The sequence below is a fragment of the Anomalospiza imberbis genome, chromosome Z (assembly GCF_031753505.1).
Source record: "Anomalospiza imberbis isolate Cuckoo-Finch-1a 21T00152 chromosome Z, ASM3175350v1, whole genome shotgun sequence".
Lineage (NCBI taxonomy): Eukaryota > Metazoa > Chordata > Aves > Passeriformes > Viduidae > Anomalospiza > Anomalospiza imberbis.
The window spans coordinates 70737612-70756548 of NC_089721.1; the positions used below are offsets into that span (position 1 = coordinate 70737612).

General features: G+C 37.4%; 1 protein-coding gene across 2 annotated transcripts in view; it reads left to right on the forward strand.

Moving 5' to 3' along the window:
- The window catches only part of SLC12A2 (solute carrier family 12 member 2), a 54079-nt gene that overhangs the window by 26054 nt on the left and 9088 nt on the right, over positions 1 to 18937 (forward strand). For both annotated transcript variants that reach the window (XM_068177541.1, XM_068177542.1), the window contains exons 10-20: positions 2350 to 2510; positions 7155 to 7262; positions 7857 to 7980; positions 9277 to 9378; positions 10493 to 10648; positions 11402 to 11501; positions 12312 to 12423; positions 14626 to 14766; positions 14992 to 15098; positions 16917 to 16996; positions 18270 to 18407. In XM_068177541.1, the coding sequence (XP_068033642.1) occupies positions 2350 to 2510; positions 7155 to 7262; positions 7857 to 7980; positions 9277 to 9378; positions 10493 to 10648; positions 11402 to 11501; positions 12312 to 12423; positions 14626 to 14766; positions 14992 to 15098; positions 16917 to 16996; positions 18270 to 18407 (1329 nt within the window). The remainder of the gene's footprint in view (positions 1 to 2349; positions 2511 to 7154; positions 7263 to 7856; positions 7981 to 9276; positions 9379 to 10492; positions 10649 to 11401; positions 11502 to 12311; positions 12424 to 14625; positions 14767 to 14991; positions 15099 to 16916; positions 16997 to 18269; positions 18408 to 18937) is intronic.

The window sequence follows — 18937 nt, forward strand, 5'->3', positions numbered from 1 at the left end:
TTTCACAGGCAAATTTGCTTAAAAAATGTTAGCAAGTACATTTCAAAGAACTACATTTATTGCTTTAAGAACAAGGGGAGCTCTAACAAAAAAAAAAAAAAAAAAAAAAAAAAAGCCAAAGTTCTGAGTAGCATTAAGACCTTCTTCCTGTAGTTAGGAAAGTAAAACTAATTAACAAGAGCCAAAATGTAGGTGTTTACAGCACTAGTAAAATTAAACACTCTGAACTGCAGTCTGAAGGGCTGTAGTACCTCTGGAATTCATATATTAAGGAAATAACTTGATAGAGATGGTTGTAAACTTTCTCATGCTTAAAGCCTGGCAAAGCTCTATTTCACTTTGGCAGGAACATGCTTATAAATTCCTGTGAAAAGCTGAAATCTTATTTTCACAGGAGGGAAGACCTAAAGACTTTTTTAGGGAAAATTATGCCAGAATAATAGAAATAAATGAAACTTCTTCTGAATGAGTCTTACAGAAAGTAACATTTATTATTGTTACTTTTATCTAAGTGTCTTCTGCTGAGGACAGAGCCTGCCTGGCTGGCTTCTCTTCTACATTCTCTCTCAGTAAGGCCCACATTAAATTTGTTCCTACTGCCTCTTTCTGCCATATTTTGATTGCATGTCTGAAAGTCCTGCCAAAGCTGAGTTTAAATTTTGCAAAATGAGGAAGAGGAGGGCTGTGATAGTGCACTGTAGGTATTTAATGAGTTGTTCCTTATAATTGGCCTGCCACTGCAATCTTGTCACCAACAAAATGTTATTTACAAATAGTTCAGCTGAGAAGTGTGTTGTCACATCCATTATATACTGCTTGAGTGGATGGGACAAATACTTGTATAGTGAAGAAAGGGAAACATTTTCCTCTTACAGAGCTTTGTATTCCCAGTTAAACAAGAAAACAGTAAAAAAACCTCAGCTCCTCCACATACTCACAAGAAAAGCATAGGACAGGTGTTTAATGTAGGAAACTTACTGTAATTTAACCAATTAGGCATAATAAGTAACTAAAAAAGAAATGAGGAGTGGAAGGATTAATTAATGTCCACCTACTGGGACCAGGTGTTGCAGTGGGCTGTTAATCAAGTTCTGATGGCTTACAAGAATTTAAATGTGGTATTGCTAATTAGGAATTCATTTTCCCAATGGAAGAGAGACAACATACATAGATGCCTAGGAATATTACTGAATAAACTTAAACTTGCAGCAGATCTCTGCCTTTTTCCTTACTTTTTGCAAGTAATTAATTTAGGTCCTTAGCTGTCACGGGGTTCTGTTGCAAGGCAGTTCTTGTCATTCAGATTCCTAAAAGATTAAAGTAAGGGAGTTCTACTGACTGTGTCAACTTTTCCCCACTCCTTGTTTAATTCTAGTCCCTGAAAGTATTTCCTAGTGTTCAAACAGTTTGATTACCTCTACTATTAGACCATAGAATGTTAAATAATGCTTAGTCTAATCTACTTTTTGTCATATATGAGACAAAACTCCCATGAAATAGAAGAATTGGTGGTCTTTTAGTACTCTTTAGTTTTTCTTAACACTTACAGGCTGAAATGCTGTTTCTCCAGCATTTTCTTGATCAGCAAAAGTAAAAGTAATCATAGATGAACTGAAGACAGTATATAAGGTGATGATTATAAAAAAATGTGGGACAAATTGTACTGTGTCTGGTTTTCATCAAAAAACCAACTGAAAAAATACCATGGTTGCATAGGAGATGGCCTACTTAAACATTGGGAAGTGCCTTGCAGCAAGCTTTCATGAAACTTATTTTTTTTAATGGCTGAGTCATAGTGACTGGAAAAACAACTGCAACAGAATGTATACCTGTCTGTAAACATCTGTACACACAAAACAAATCTGTACTCCTCTAGGAAAATTGACCAAAAGAGAAAGTATAAAGTCATAAAACTATAAAATGGCTTGGGTTGGAAGGGACCTTGAAGATCGCCCAGTTCCCACCCCTGCCATGGCAGGGACACTTTCCACTGTCCCAGGCTGCTCCAAGCCCCAATGTTCCTGGCCTTGGACACTTCCAGAGTTTGTGCTCTTAAACTTCTGCAAGTCTACTGACATGGTTTTCCTCTGTGCCAAAACTTTGTATTTCTTCCTACAGTCAGATACATTAAAAAACTAAAGATTGTTTCAGCTAAGGGAGCAGTTGTTCTGTTTGTGTTTGTTCTTCATAGTGAAGATGGGCTTAGTACTGTAGCATGTTAAAAAACCTAAATGTGGTATTTTCATGTTCCTCTGTGAGATTATGCTAACATAAAAAGGAATTAACACATATCCTTAAATTCAGGTCCAGTTTTGTTAATGCTTTTTTTTATTGTTGTGTCCATTGTAGGTTCTTGTGTAGTTAGAGATGCCACAGGGAATGTTAACGACACCATTGTCACTGAGCTGGCAAATTGCACTACTGCAGCCTGCAAACTCAACTATGACTTCTCATCCTGTCAGTCTCAGGCAGGGGCAGGGTGTCACTATGGGCTGATGAACAATTTCCAGGTATAAAACTTCCTCCTTAATCTGTATATTGGGTTTTGTGTTTGGGTTTTTTTTTTGTTTGTTTGTTGGGTTTTTTTGGGATTTGTTGATTTTTTTTTTTTTTTTTGATTTGGTGTTTAGGGTTTTTTGGTTGTTTTTGGGGTGATTTTTGGTGGGATTTTGTTGGTTTTTTTGTTTGTTTTTGTTTGTTGTTTTGTGTTTAGGGTGGCTGTGTGGGTTTTTTGGTTTGGCTTTTTTGTTGCTTTTGGGTTTCTTGGTTTTTTTGGGTTGGTTGGTTTGGGTTTTTTGTTCTGGAATGTTTTGTTTTTTCCTTGGATTTGTTGGCTTGTGTTTTCTTGATTGCTTCTTAGAAAAAGTCATAGGCTATATATGCTCACCTCCATAAATACAAGTTTTATCTGGAATAGGTGTGTGGTACACTCTAGCTGATATGCAAAAGAATGTATATACATGCTGAAAACCCTTAAGTGTTTATACACAGGTGGTATAAATATTTACTCTTTTTCTGAGAAAATTGCTTATATATAGGTGTTGGTGCTGCAGCTTTCTTTAGGTGCCTGAATGTCATCATTCACTGGTGAGGGTAGATATACTAATTTTTCAGTAGTGATGCTGAGTAATCATAGGTAGCCTCTGTCAGTAATTTATTTGCTAAATTTTTAAGTTTTTTAGAAAATATGCTGATTTTTAAAGACTGTTTAACATATTTATCACAGCATCCTCTTTAATGGTAATAAGGTCTTGAATTTTCATTAAACATGATGTTACAGTATTTAAAAATCCTCTACAAGTTAAGGGGTAATTCACAGTCTTTCACCACAGCCAAACAAATTGTTCACTAACTACTGGTAAGGGTCTGAAAAAATCCAAGGACAATGAACTTACTGCCCACTGATTCCAGCTTGGTTTATGGTAGTCCCATCTTTGCCCAAACTTTTTCTAACATGTGTACAAAATGTTGGCTAGAGTTTGAGCTGAAATCCACTGATGAAGTTGTTATAGTGGAATAATGTATATTGTGTGGCATCAACTTCGTTTTGTTAAGAGAATATCAGAATTTCTCATGTGGGATTGACCAATTTGCAAAATCTGATGACTTTCATTGTTTGTTTTAAGCTCAAAAGAACCAGCATATTGTCAGGTGTACAGCTGTGAATAGCCTGTAACTGGTTTCCTCTGATTGTGTCTTTAAGTCATGACTATTGTAAGGTTCTTAATATAAATGTTACTTGTACTTCAGAGTATTTCTGCCTCCCAAATTATTCTTGCCTCTCTCTGTGGAAAAAAAGAGTTGGTATCAGTTAGGAAAAGTCACTTGTAAAGTCAGAGGCAGCACAGAGAATGCAGCGCCCCTCACACCCCCCTGCTTTATTGTAGTTTGGAGAACCTTCTCAGTGAAATTTCATTTTTCTAATGGCAGTGGGTATTAGAAAAATACTGGGTTTTGTCTCATCCTTGCAGCTTTTGTTGTACATCTCTGAGAAGAGTCTGATTCTGTCTTCTCAGAAAGTGTCAGGAGGAAAATGTTTGTGTGAGAGGCTGTTTATCTAATGAGACACTTGTCCATTTCATAACTGAACTGCTCACAACTTTGTATCTCTGATTGTTAGGTGTAAGGAGAGATTTTTTTTTCCATATGCAGAGAGGGGTGTGTTTGAGAAGGAGGGTGTCCATGCTTGTGCACTTCTCAGGTTCTTTTCTGTATGGTAAATAACTGAGAAAAAATATTACACAAACTAAAATTAATTCCTGAGGTGAGGGAAGATTCTTGTATTTCTCTTCCAGCTTGAAAACAGGCAGGTTCTGGGGCAGAAAGTGCTAGTTTGTGTTCACAGTGTAATGACTTCATCCCTTCAGAGCTGCAGTCAGTTCTTTTGGCCGAGAATTGATCTGAAGTTCTGCTGGGTCAGGGTTCAGCTCAGGGCTTGGGTGTGTTCAGGCAGCAGATGGATGACTTGTGGTATGATTTACCTGTGGAAATCATAGATGAGGAACTCTAAATGAGGACGGGGGAGAGACAAGCTTAGTCAGACCTGCCTAGGAAGACCATCTTTAGTTTCTGTTACAGTTAGTGAATTACAGGTCCTCACAGGCTTCTGATATTTCTGTTCAGTAGTTATTCTGTGCCCAGACTGTCATCTGGTAGAAGAGTATTTTCAAAAATTTGGTCTGGGCTCTATAACCTCAGCCTAGAGCTTCCCATCAAAAAGTTACCGCTTTGGGTAATTAAAATGCAGATATTTTTTCCAGCTTTGGATGAAAGTTGAAAGTAGAATGAAACTTAGTTGTTATAATACAGTATTTTTGTTTTGCTACAGAGTGCTGGACCAAGGAACTAAATAGTCAAAATATGGTATTTCACGATCCCAAATATTTGAAATCTAGGAAACTGCCTTAACTGTAAATGCCAGGCAAACATAATGAGGCCCTTATGAGCAGGAGCTATATGTCTTCGTCAACACACCAGTGGTTACAAGGCCACTCTGCCCTTTTCTGCATGATTTTGCAGGGATGAAAATTTCAGTGCTGTGGGTAGCTGCCTTTGTGGGCTCCTTGGTTCATGGTCAGGAGGTCTGGATTGTGTTGGGGATGGAGGGAGGGGAGTTTGCCACCATGGCACACTGATTCTGCTGGATCTGGTTCCCCCCTGTATTCTCCTAGCTTAGAGAACCTTCCTAAAGTCACCTAACTAACCTAAGGCATAACTTGCTAGCCTTTAAAATGCCAAATATTAATTGCATAGGCTTTGCTGGGATATCTGTCAAATTTATAAAATAGTCAGTGTAATAGTCAAAAATAGTGTCATTAATTGGACAGAACCTAGAAAGAGAGAATGTAATACATGAGTTAATTGCCAGAAGCAAATAGCAAGTTGAGGCAAGTGTACTAAAGTGAAGGCATCAAAATAAAAGCATCTGACATATGGGAAGAAAAGTAATGGACACTTGTACACCGATTCTCTCTGTAATAAGGGAAGATTGATTAAGCCATCCTTGCAGGGAAAAATATTTACATACTGCTTCTATAAAATTATTCTGCATTTATTAATTATGTTGCTATAGCAAAAGTTTCTGTCTACAATAGCAGTAAAGCATTTATACCTTTAAGTTTTATTCTGTAACATAATGTAGGGTTATTAGAAGCTGCCATTTAAAACTGTAACTTTTTCTGTTGCTTACAAAATTAAATTAAACTGGGGTATAGGAGAGATAGCTTAATAGATGTGTTGTTAGTTTTACTCCTCTATGATTACAGGCCTAGCATGTCTTTTTTTATTTTTGGTTATAAACCTGCAAGTAGGCTTTAGGAAGTTCTCTCCTTCTTTTGTTACACTACTTTGACAGATGCTTTACTCTCATTTTTTGTAACCTCCATTTACTAAATTTCTCTTTTCAAGCAAGGCACGCCTTGAACTGACTGATTTGTGAAACCTGATGTAGTGCACAGATTCAGCTGACTGAGAGTCCCAGCTGTCACTGTCAGTCTGGTCTGGAGAAATCCACTAAATTTTACCATGAACTTAGCCCTAGTGAACAAAACTTCATCAGTCATCTATACATTATGTGTGAGAATCTCTGATTTATTTAGACAGCAAGATGTTACAATTTCAGGTGACAATAAATTTAAAACAGGAGACTTCTGCATGTTTTTCCTGCTTTCCTTCCGTCACTCTTCTGATAATTTAAATGAGATTACCAGGGTGAAAAAGGCAAGTAAGCAGTGCAAATGATGTAGAACCACATTGTGCTTGAAAAGCACCCTGCTTAGTTTGGTCTCTTGACTAAAATTCTTCAGCACTGGCTGTCTTACAGCAACTTCAGCTTTTTTCTTTCTGTAAAGAAAAGTATTCTGCTAAACCATGAACATTTTTTAATTATTAACTGTTGAATAACAGTTGTGTATCTGAATTCACGTGACAGATGCAAGGCTGGATGCAGCTATGGTACAGAAATAATCTGTAAAAGAGTGGAGTTACAGAGTGGTTTAGGTTGAAAGGGACCTTAGAGATGATCTTCTAAGATACATGCCATGGACAGGGATGGCACTCACTTTTTATAAGCTCACTCTTTTTTTGAGGCTCCTTGAGGTACTGGAAGGGAGCAGCTCATTACTCATCCAGCTTACATTTGACTTCTGTCACTGAGGTTACAGAGATGTGCTGGGATTTGATCTTGGGGAGATAGGAAGCAAGTTTGTCTTGACTTTCTGGTTTTGACTGGGGGGAAAAAAGCCCAACTTAAAATGATGGAGATTCTGAGAAAAGTGTTTTTCACATATTTAATCACCTGGGGATTCTGAGACCATGTTAGTCAGCAGTAGGTTAGTTGGAATATGTAACACCTTCCAAAGTATTTCTTCTTCCATTACTTCCTTCTAATCTTCTTATGAGCCCATGAAGACTTTTGCCCTTGATAATTTGAGCTTCAAATTATTTTGTGTGAAAAGCCACCACCTCTTGTCCTGAAATCAGGATGCATTTATATTGCCTGATCTGTCTCATTTATTTATATGAATACGTGATACTCAGACAGATTTTAAGTGAAGAGTGTGTAGTATTTTTTTTCCTGTTTGTGTAGTCAGTGGTGCCATCCGTTTGTGTAGTGTACTTTTTTACGTATTTAAAAAAAAAAAATTGCTTTTCAGGTCATGAGCATGGTATCAGGATTTGCACCACTGATTTCGGCAGGTATTTTCTCAGCTACACTGTCATCTGCATTAGCATCTCTTGTGAGTGCCCCTAAGATCTTCCAGGTAAGTAAGGGAAGAAAAGAGCAATATTTTGAAGAATAATTAATTTTGAGTCATGACTTTTGGAAGGGGACTCTGACATACTGCCATCATGATCCATATCAGATGACATCAGTAGGTTGTTCTAATTGCCTGTTGTTTAGAATGGGAGAACAGTTTCTTGAGGTTCTTGAGTGTATTTTGCTTTTTCTTCTTTTTAACTATTGAATCTCCTCTGTCTTTAATTGGGTTAAAAAAAGCTAAGTGGGGAGTCAGTTGTATTGATGCAGAGAACTAGTGTGTATATTGGGCAAACTTTCCACTTCCTGAGAAAATACAGTCTGTAAAAAAAGACTTTTGTGATTGTAAGGCAGTAGTAAAATAGACAGTTACTTGCAGAAAAGCAAATCTGCTTCTTGCAGGAGGACATTACTTATGGACAGAATAGTGGAAATGCAAAATGTCAAGATGCAAAGACAGTTGAGAATACAATTGTTAGTCCATGATGGTTATAAACTATCAGGAAGTGGTCAGAAAGATAGTATGCAATGGAAGATGGCATGAGCAAAATGCATGCTGACTCTTGATTTTTTTTTTTTTTTTCAATTTTCCCCTCAGGCTTTGTGCAAGGACAACATTTACCCAGGATTTCAGATGTTTGCTAAAGGCTATGGGAAGAACAATGAACCTCTGAGAGGATATATTCTAACATTTTTAATTGCTCTTGGATTCATACTAATTGGTCAGTTTGAAATTTTAGTAAATCTCAATCCCCTTTTGTCATTTAGAAAGCATTCCAGTGCATGTTGTATTCTTGATGACAGGGTCCTAGAGATCTAATGCACAGCTTAATTCTAAGCCAGCATTCTAAATCTGGTTATTTTGCGGCTTACTTTCTCCTATCTCCTAGATACAACTCTGTCAAGAGCTGCAGTGAATTTTAACTGCACTTCTCTTTTTAAGCATAGGTATCTGTCTTTAGGTGCTGTCAGTCAGTAGAAATACATCCTTTGTCTGAGACAGTGTTGACATCTTGTAAATATGAAAGTTTATTTCAGATTTTTAGTAATGACAGCTTCAGTAAAATACAAACTTACATGAGCAATATTATTTAAAATGTGCAAATGTGTAACTGTTAAGTTACAGATGGCAAAGCTGAGGGCTGACACTGCTGTAGCTAAAGGTTCTCTAGGTATAATTAATTGCATGTGTTCTCTGTTGGTGGCAAACTGATTGTGCTGTGTCCATCTATGAGTCCAGATGTGCCAGTGCTTTTAACTTCTTTTCCCAATTTGCTCTGTCCTCCTTCCTCCACATCTGCTTGAGGAGAGATACACCTATGGGGTCCCTACTGAGCTTCCATGCTGACTGGAAGCTTGATTGCAACTAGAAGCTTGCAGACTACCATGGCACACTCTCTGCATTTTGATCACTGAGGTTTTTTTGTGGTTTTTTTTTTGTGGTTTTTTTTGTTTTGTTTTGTTTTGTTTTGTTTTTTTTTTTTGTTTTGTTTTGTTTTGTTTTGTTTTTTTAATGATAGTGACAATACACATAGAAATGTTTTGTACCATGCTGCCTCAAGGACATGAGAGAGCATCAGGCTTTTCCCTCTCACTGAAGGGGATGAAGCATCACTATTGTGGTGGTGTTGGTTTATAATATTAAAATCTCCTGGCATTCTTCAGAACCCAGTGTACTAGTGCACTGTTTGATCCAAGCCCTTCTGGGAATACAATTTTCTCAATTAATGATCTTGAGAAAGTATGTTGTGCTTCCAAAGTGCTTCTACAACACTTGGTACTGCTTATATTGTTGAAGCCGAAAGCTACACTTCCTAACTGTTAAAAAGATAACTTAGTGAATAGGAGATCATTGACATAAAGTTCTGTCAGCAAAAAAGGTAAACTGCATTTCTTTAGAGTATGTAAAAAAATAAGATTCTTTGTAGCAGAATTATTTCTCTGTAATCTTCAAAACCATTGGGTGATACCTTTGATAATGGCTTTTTTTCTTTTCTTTTTTTTTTTTCATTTTACAGCCGAACTGAATGTCATTGCTCCAATTATTTCTAATTTCTTCTTGGCCTCATATGCCTTGATTAACTTCTCTGTGTTCCATGCTTCTCTTGCAAAATCTCCAGGTAGGAACTACTCCTGGCGTTAAAAGCTTAATATGTTGTATTCATGGGTCTTCTGAAATTTTGACAACTGGGTGATCCAGTAGGGGTTGGGGGCTACTAATTTTGTCATCTTAGCTGAGGGAACACGAGATAATTCAGAGTTTATTGAGAAAGTCGGGAAGAAAGCTTTTTTGCTAATTCAGTGGCTGGTGCTGGCAAACCACCCTTTTTGTTGTCTTCAGTTTCTGTTAATGTATTTCATCTTCCAGACAAGAACAAACAGGAATTGCTGGTGGTATTGCCCCATTTTTATAGTCTTCAGTGTGGGTTAAACTGCAGGAATAAGCCAAAACCTGGTTCCTGCAGAACAGATGTACCTTATACTCAGTCCATGTGCAGTTGTACTGGAATAACTTCCCTAAAAGCTTCTTAAGTTACTGAAAGGGTAGATTTATTATTTTTCTTTTCAGAGGGTGGGTATAACAGTTTGTGCAACAGTTCTAACTTCAGTAACTCTATATTTAATACACTTGCTAATCTGGGATGTGTTCGTGGAGGTGTGTATACCTGATTTTATATAAACTCGTAGCAAATAATGTAAAACACTGGCAGTCCAGTACTTTGAAGTACCCAAGTTCTGTTGGATATATCTGTCCTTTTCAGGTAGTGAGAACTTCTGTGTGAAAACAGTAAAAATATACAACTAAAAACAGTAGTATGTAAGAAAATGAGGTGTGAGATGATTAATGCTTTCCTACCTTTGAAAGGAAAATTCGAATGTCAGGCAAAGCTGTTGCCAAAAGTTCCCTGAGCCTGGTTCAATAGATATACTGGCACAAGCATCCTCAAACTTCCCTTCTGAGCTGTGCTTTTAGGGGGCAGAATTAGGAGCATTTACATATCTGTGTGAGAAGGGTGCAAATTCATTTGAAAGGTGTTGGAAAATGTAAAGCATAAATGTGCCAGTCTGCATTTTGTACGTCACTGTAACTCAGATGTTCACATGTAATGGATGCAGAATACCAGGGAAGGGAAAAAAAGTGCAATTTTTGCACTGTTGTTTAAATTTATGTACTGTTGTTTAAATTAATTTTCTCCCTCTTTTTTCTACCCTCCAAAATTTTATTTTGACTAGGTTGGCGCCCTGCTTTCAAATACTACAATATGTGGATTTCTCTCATTGGAGCTATTCTGTGCTGCATTGTAATGTTCGTCATTAATTGGTGGGCAGCACTTCTAACCTATGTCATAGTTCTTGGGCTTTACATCTATGTCACTTACAAGAAACCAGGTATGTACAGGGGCTTCTTTTTGTTGTGGTTGGGGAGAAGGAAGGGAAAAACGTGATGGCCTTGGCAGGGAAAAAACCCAGCTACTTTTTTCTGTTTGGACCACTAGATTAAATTTCTGTTTCAGCCTTTTTAGTTGTAATTAAATGGAATTTTTCCTGCATAGTCACTGCTGCTCCCCCTCCTCCCAGATTATGAAGATGCCACTTAGGCATAAATGTCTGAATGATAGTTGGAGGAAAAGGTGCATATGGAAAATGGTAAATTCATTGCAGCTATCAAGAGATGTGTATGGGAGGAAAAATATGATAGTGGAGTCTTCCTTTTCCTCATAAGAATAACAATATTAAAGGATCTGCTTAATCTAGCAGTTTTCCACTGAAAGTATCTGACTTTGTCTAGGCAATGTTTTGAGATTCAGTTTTTTCTTTGCTGTGGTATAAAATAAACTCAGCAAGCATTTTTTCCTCAGGTGGTATTCTCTTGACTGTGAAGTTGTTGTGGTCTTTGAAATGTGGAGATAAAAGTCAGTTACTCCCTTCCTTAACTTTTTTGCTTAAACTTCTACAGAAATGTTATCTTTAAATATAATTGCCTATTAAGCTGTAGGGTTTGTTGACTAATATTGTGTAAAATGTAGCAAGGTGTAGCTTAAATCTGTGGGTTTAGTCAGTGTCCAGCATTCATTTTGTGATCATGACGCTTTACAACAGACAACTGTAAATAACACACTGGAACCTCAAATCTTTGAACAGATGTGAACTGGGGATCCTCAACTCAAGCCTTGACTTACCTGAATGCACTGCAGCATTCCATTCGCCTCTCAGGAGTGGAAGATCATGTGAAAAACTTCAGGTAACACTCAAAGACAGCAAATTCTGTGTTCGCTAGGCTGCTGTCGCAAGGCTTGCTGTCAAGGTTTTCATTAAGGCCATGTTCATCTCCTGTGATGCATCCAAGTAAATGGAATTACAGATTGAGTGGGATTCTTAGTACAGGTGCCATCCTCTGAGGTTATGAAGAATCTGGCAGCAACAGAGTTTTCAACAAAGCACCCACGAAAATGAAATGGAGCAGCTAAAGAGATTGAGAGAGATTACTTCAGGGGATTCATATGGTACCACGTATTAATTATGATGGTGATGAAAAGTGATCACTTGTAATGACTTCTGAAGTTTGGAAAAGTTTCCTCTTCTAAAATTGATTTAAAAGATGCCTTTGAATTACTTGCACTAGGTTGGCTTTGCCTTCTGAAGGAGGATAATGTAAAAATGAGCAGATGATTTCAGTATTTCTGCTGGACACAGAAGAATATAAGCTACAAAATGCAAGGGATGTGACTTATCAGTGGAGAAGAAAAACTTAATCCTTCTGACCTAGTCTTATCTAAAATCTGTTCTTGGACTTCTTAAATGTGTAGATTTTCAGATTTAATGGGATTACTGAATTTTTATGCAATTAGTCATAGATCTGCTGACAGTTGGGTAACAACTATCTCTTCTTAATTTAGCATAGTCTTATAAAAGTGGATGAGGTTATTACATTTGCAGTGATGAATATGTTGTTATGGCTAATATTTGGAAGAAACATTTCTGTTAATACAAAAGCCCCAGAACTCCAGATTAATTCTAATTCCAATTTTCTTTTTTCCCCTCATAATTCTAGACCTCAGTGCTTAATTATGACAGGTGCTCCAAATGCACGTCCTGCTTTGCTTCACCTTGTCCATGCTTTCACCAAGAATGTGGGCTTGATGATCTGTGGCCATGTACATATGGTAAGTTTATTCTGTCTTTACTTTATAAAGTTACCTTGGTGGTTTCTTTCTTCTCTCTTCTTTGGGGTTTGGTTTGGTTTTTTTAACCTGTTTGACTTTGTTTCTGGCTAATGTTTAAGTTTTGGTTTGTTTATTTGTTTGGTTTTTTCCTTTAAATGAAAGCATCATTAGACATTAAAAAGTGTACAAAGAGATTTACTGGTAAGTTTTGCTAATGTATGGGTTATCACTATGCCAGTTAGGTGTATTACAGGGGAAAATCTGTAAAAAATTAGTACCTTTGATAATTTGATGCTTAAATGCTGAAGGACCTTTACTTGTAATTGAAGTGAACATTGGGATATTGATTCCCTTGTAGAGTTCCTAAAAGCCTGGGAGAAAAGAAACCTTCTTGATAAGGGAAGTCAATATCAGTTTAACCAATAGCTAAAATTTGCTTTTAACCTTCCAAGTAGCTTTTTATTCCTTCAGTTATCAGATTAATTTAATTGTCAAGTTTCCTCTTCACTTTCTGACCAACCCCAGATAGTTCACTTAGTATCCTTGGGTGTTTCTCTCAGAATATCAAGTGAGGATGTTTTTGCAGAGGGGCTTGTTCTGCAAGGATAAAATTCTAACAGTTCTGACTACTTAGTGTCTTATGTGGCAAACTTAAGAGTGGTTTTGGGATGGGGAGAAGGAAATAATTTTCGAGTAACTTTTCCTCAGAATCATTTTGTCATGACTTGTGTTGATTGAGATGTAGAGTTGCTGCCATACAGTGATCTGTACCAGAACTTCCATTTAGCTACAGAGAGGCTGTGGCATCTCCGATAAAACTTAGATAAAAGCATTTTACCGCACTGGAATTGTGTGGTTTTGCTTCATATCTTAAGGCCAAACTTCTGTCACATCACTCAGAACATTTAAGCAAGTGTGTGACTAACAGATGTAATCCAAGACTGACACATGTCACCTACCCAGACTTCTGCAAGGCCTTCAGCACAGTCCTGTGTGACACTGGCATCTCCAAACTGAAGAGACCTGGGTTTGAAGGGTGTAGGGTTGAGTGGAGGAGGAGCTGGCTGGATGGACACAGACAGGGAGTTGTGGTCAATGGTTCCATGTCCAGCTGGAGGCTGGTGATGAGTGGTGTCCCTCAGGGCTGTGTCCTGGGACTGGGGGTCTTCAATACCTTCAGAAGTGACACAGACAGGGAGAGCAGCTCCTCAACAGGTTAGCAGCTTAGGGTGCTGGTGACACTCCTGAAAGACTTTGAATAAAAGCATGGAATTACTCTTAAATGTGTTTTAAGTTTATTACACTTACCAAGTATGATTTGCTTCTGATCTAATGAACAGATTAGAGCAAATCAAGTTAATGCAGTTGTCACATAGATACTCTGTCTTAAAGAGCTTTTCATTTCTGTCTATATAAACTTAATATTTCAGTGAATATGAAAGGACAAACAGAGTAATGCTAGGGAGATATCAGAGATGTGATCACTACCTTCAGGGAAGGGCTATATAGAAAAGAGTGAGTTGTGTTATCCTTCTTGTAGGAAAGCAACTCTGAAGATTTTTTGGGAGCATATATCCTTTCCCTATTCAAAATTACTTCCTACAGGAAGGATGGCGCTGCCTCGTTCTTCAGTAGCTTTGACAACTTGGTTGAGTCTGTATCCTTCTGCAAAAACTGGGCTGCTGTGTTCTTGATTATTCCTTGTCCTGTATTCTGCATTTTGATGTCTAGGAGGAACACAAAAGATTCACCCCGACAGAAATGACATAAAGGAAGTGTTTAAAGAGGAGGTGACTGACTGCAGGATACAAAGACTCCCATAAAGTGTAATATTAAGTCATCCTGCATATGTGTATATTTTTTTACAAAGCCCTTTTCTTTTAAAAATATATTAATGCTTTGGAGGACAAGCTGATGCCCACCCCCTGGGGAAGAGGGTTGTGCTCTGCAGGAACAAGATTGCTAAACTTTGAGCAACCCTCTTCCTAAAGATGGTAAAAGTTTTTCAGTTTTTGCTGCTGATAATGCCTGGTATTTTGTGGTTAGGGGTGTGTTTGATAGTGTGCAAGCATGTTTTGAGGTTCTCTGAATTTGAATTTGTTTCTAGCAGTGACTAAAAAATTGGGAGGTGCTTTTTGACTCCCATTTTTCATATTCCTAATTCTTGTTCCCTCCCCTCTTACTATTTTCTTCTTTTGAAAGGGTCCTCGGAGGCAAGCCATGAAGGAACTATCAACTGATTTGGCTAAATATCAGCGATGGCTAATTAAAAACAAGATGAAAGCTTTCTATGCACCAGTGCATGCAGAGGACTTGAGGGATGGAGGACAATACTTAATGCAGGTATTTTTTTTAAAAAAAGTTAAAGTTCTGAAGATGCACATCCAAATTGGAAGGGGCTTTATGCTTTGAAATTAATTGCTTTTGCAAAATTATCTTAAAGCTTTGATGAAAACTACTTTATTATTCTCTGAAGCAGAAAAAAGAACCTTTAGTTGTGTCAGTTATATAATTATAATTATATACAATTATAAAACAATTTTATAAAATACTTCTTATTCTTCTTAGGCTGCTGGTTTGGGTAGAATGAGACCTAACACCCTTGTTGTTGGGTTTAAGAAAAACTGGAGACAAGGTGATATGAGAGATGTTGAAACCTATATCAATTTATTCCAGTAAGTAGAAAATACAATGTTTTAGCTGCTATTCATTCTATTAGTTATTAATTCATGCTATTAGTTCTGTTTCAGTATTTTTGGTAGTAAGAAAGATCTTTGTTACATGAAGTCTCTTCCAAGTGGACCTAGATTTTCCATTCAGCAGTCTTGGACACCTTGGCATTTTTCTGATATGGAAAATAATAAGCAAGTCTGTATAGTTTAAGCAGAGTAGAAATCTCCATAATAACTTTCTGTATCAAAAAAGAGTTGTGGTAGAGGTCTGAGGTTTGAGAGCTCCTGTCTGAGAAGGAGAAGTACTTTACTGACAAGATACACAGCACTGACACCCAGGCTAATACAGAAGGGAGAAGGGAAGGGAAGTCCCAGAGTAACTTGACAGTACTGACAGACAGACCAATTGTGGCTGAAAAATTAATAAGAGTAACTTGTGCTGCTACCCACACACTTAAGGGAAAAAAAACAATGCTTATTTTACTTACAGAGGGGTTTTTGTGTTCAGCTGAAGTGCTGGTTAACCCACTTCCTTTGTGCTTTATATTTCTCATTTTCTTTTAAAATGCTTCTAAAACAGAGAGGATGGGGCTTTAGGCTTTACAGGCACATATTAGTAAAGGACCAAAAAAAGTCATCTCACGTAGGTCTTTAAGAGAAAAGCAGGTGCACCAAATAGAGTGGAAAAATAAGGAAACACGTTGGTTAGTTTTTCTTTTTTTTCCCTATTTTATTTTGGGATGGCTTTTGCAGGAAGATCTGTCAAGGTCAGCAAGTCATGTGGTTCTCCACATCCCTAAAGAAACCTCAGGAGGTAATAACTGCAGGTCACATGAATGTATTTCTGGAAAACTAAAAGTTTCTGAAGCACACAATAGAAACACATCTAATCTCTACAAATCTAACACATTAAATAATTAAATTAAAATGCTCACTAATAGACAAAACAAATCTTAAATCAAACTCAATTTTTCTTGCACTTATTATAGAATACAGTGATACTTCAAACATTTCTAATCAAGTCTTACTTCTTCTAAAGGAAAGTGTTTAATTAGTGAAATCCTGAGAAATTCTTAGAAATTCTTCTGTGGAAATGATATGGGAGGGAGTTCTCTGATTTATGGTTGTTTGTACTGAACAAGTTATTTATGTGTAAAGGGTGGTGATTAATGACTAATGCAAACTGTATGTTATGGTTAAGTTCATCTTTCTCTTGCCTTATATTTTGGAGCTGGGGCTGTTACTAATTTTACTCCACTTTTATTCAGCAATTCATTCAGGGTTTTTTCTCTTCTCTACAGTAATGAAGTTCTGCCTCTGTTTTTGACTGGAGTGAGTTTCACCTTTATCAGATGTAATGGAACTAGGCACATTATAGCTAACTTACAACTAATTTGATACTAAATTGCATCATCTTAGGTGTTTTTAATACCCAAACATTTTGGAAAGATGTCAGAAATCTTTAGTTCTCAGATCAAAAAGATCTACTCGAATCCCTTTTTTGATGGAGATAAAAGTCTAAATTTCTTGGTGGATCTTACTGTCTGTGCAGAACTTGAGTGACCTGTTCATATAGATTTTATTTAATCAGTGTTTACAGAGAGAGGGAGGAGAAGGAATAGGTATACTTTCTAAATATTACTTTTCCTAAAATTATACTCATTTAATGTTTTGGAATTGAAACTGATGTTCTAAAACAAATTTATAATTTGGGACTTCCAACAGCAGTGCTTAATCACTGGAATTTGTTCAGGGAGGGTGCATTTTTCATTTGGAAAAGAAAAAGCTTTAAAATATTTTATTTTTGTTCCTTTTGTTCAGTGATGCCTTTGATGTTCAGTATGGTGTAGTTGTCATTCGCCTCAAGGAGGGCCTGGACATTTCTCACCTTCAGGGCCAAGGTATGACTTTGTTCCAGCTGGCGAATTTACTGTTCTTATTCCCTTCTAAAACTGCATTCTGAAAATATTAAAGCTCAGTAAAAAAATCATAAAAACACCACTGCTGTGATACAGTAAAATCCAGTGAAATTAGTAAGTCTGAACTGTAAGATAATAACCCATGGTCAGCAGCAGAACTTAGATTTTCTGTGTTTCACATTTTCATATTTACAAATTGTATACAACTGCTTCCAGAAAATCTTCTACTTTTCTGAAACTAATTAGTGATGCTGGCAAGTTGGCATCAAATATTGGGGGCTCAAGCCCAGAAATTGTAAAATCACAACAAACACTGCAATATGCAGGAATGCCATTGAGTTTGGTGTGGGTTGCCAACCCCTACACAGATGAGTTTAGGGACTCTGAGTAGTCTGATTCAAACTTGGGAAGGTTTTCTATGTAGAAGACTTGGTTAACACTTAGTAGATTTTTTAGGTGGAATGGTGTAATTTTAGTTAAATTCCAAGCCTGTGAGCTTTGGTGCAGATTTGATAATGTGTAATTTGTTTGTGGCTACCTCCATACATTGCTGCTACCATGAGGAGAAACGACACAAGGAGGGGCATCCCCCTGAAAGAGGAGGTTCTTTCACTGGAAAAGATGAATGTTTTAGTATTCTGAGAGAGTCAGGGAGCCTGTCACCATGTGCAAGAGGGCAGAGGAGTGGGAGACCCTGCAGTGTGGAAGCAACACTGCTGAGAAAACAGGGAATGTAACACCAAGGTGTCAGAAGCAGCTTGGTACCCACTGGGGACTCTATGAGTTTGCTTCAGCTCTGACAGCTGCTCCACAGAAGCCAAACCTGGAAAAAAAGGCTTGGCAGTGAGACAAAACACTTGGTCTGTGCTGTGCCTAAGGCTCATCTTCCTCTTTGAGATAAAAGCAGAAATGGAAAACATTTCACCAAGTGATTGTTTTTTTTTCCTCTTCTAGTTGTACTTCCACAGTGTTACCTAGCCCTGTTTTTAGACTCTGGGCATGCAATCAGCTACCACAGCCTGGGAAAGTGACAGAAAATGACAGCTCTGCTCAAGGGAGGAGCCCCTTCGTGCTCTTACAGAATATTTTTGTGTTTTTATTCCCCCCCCCCCCCCGCCCTCTTTGCTGTTGTCTAACGGTTGCAGCAGCTTGTAATTAATTTTAAACGGACTCAGTATAGTCATATCAACATACCTCTGTTGATGCTATTTGTAACAATTCAGTGGTTTCTAATAGGTTTTTTGCTTTCACAAAGATTTGCTGTCATCCCAAGAGAAGTCTCCCTGCACCAAGGATGTTATAGTAAAAGTGGATTATAGCAAGAAGTCTGAGACAGACACTTCCATAGCTTTTGCTCCATCATCCAGTGAGAGAACTCCCACTCCGCGCAAAGGTAACTGCTAGTTAGCAATGAACCTTGAATTCTCACTCTTCCTCCCTCTCATTCCTCTCTCTCTTTGCCCAGGGATTATTTAGGGGATTTTTTTTTGTCTGTGGGATAGAAGTATTATGCTTTTATAGATGTTGGTGTCTAATCTCTTTAAGTACTTTGGGTCAGATCTTAGCAGTATGTAAAATAAATATTTGTTTCTAGTCCCCTACATAAACCAGGTGGTAGGCAATGACTTAAAATGGAATTTTTTTTTTTTGTTACTGAGTTTGAGAGATAGTAAAAAGTGCTTGAGGATTGTGCCCCACATCTTACAAGTGATGGGAAGGCTTCTAAAGTTACGGAGGTTTTTTAATCTCAGACAAGAATATTATTTGCATATTAACAGATTCAGATCATTCAAGATACTTTGACATGACAGTAAACAACTTTACTCTTTTCTTATAAAGCAAAAGCCTTAATAGTTAGATGGGTAGTGGAGGTATATATAATTTTTTGAAGTACAAATGAATCTTAGGATTTCATAGACTGCA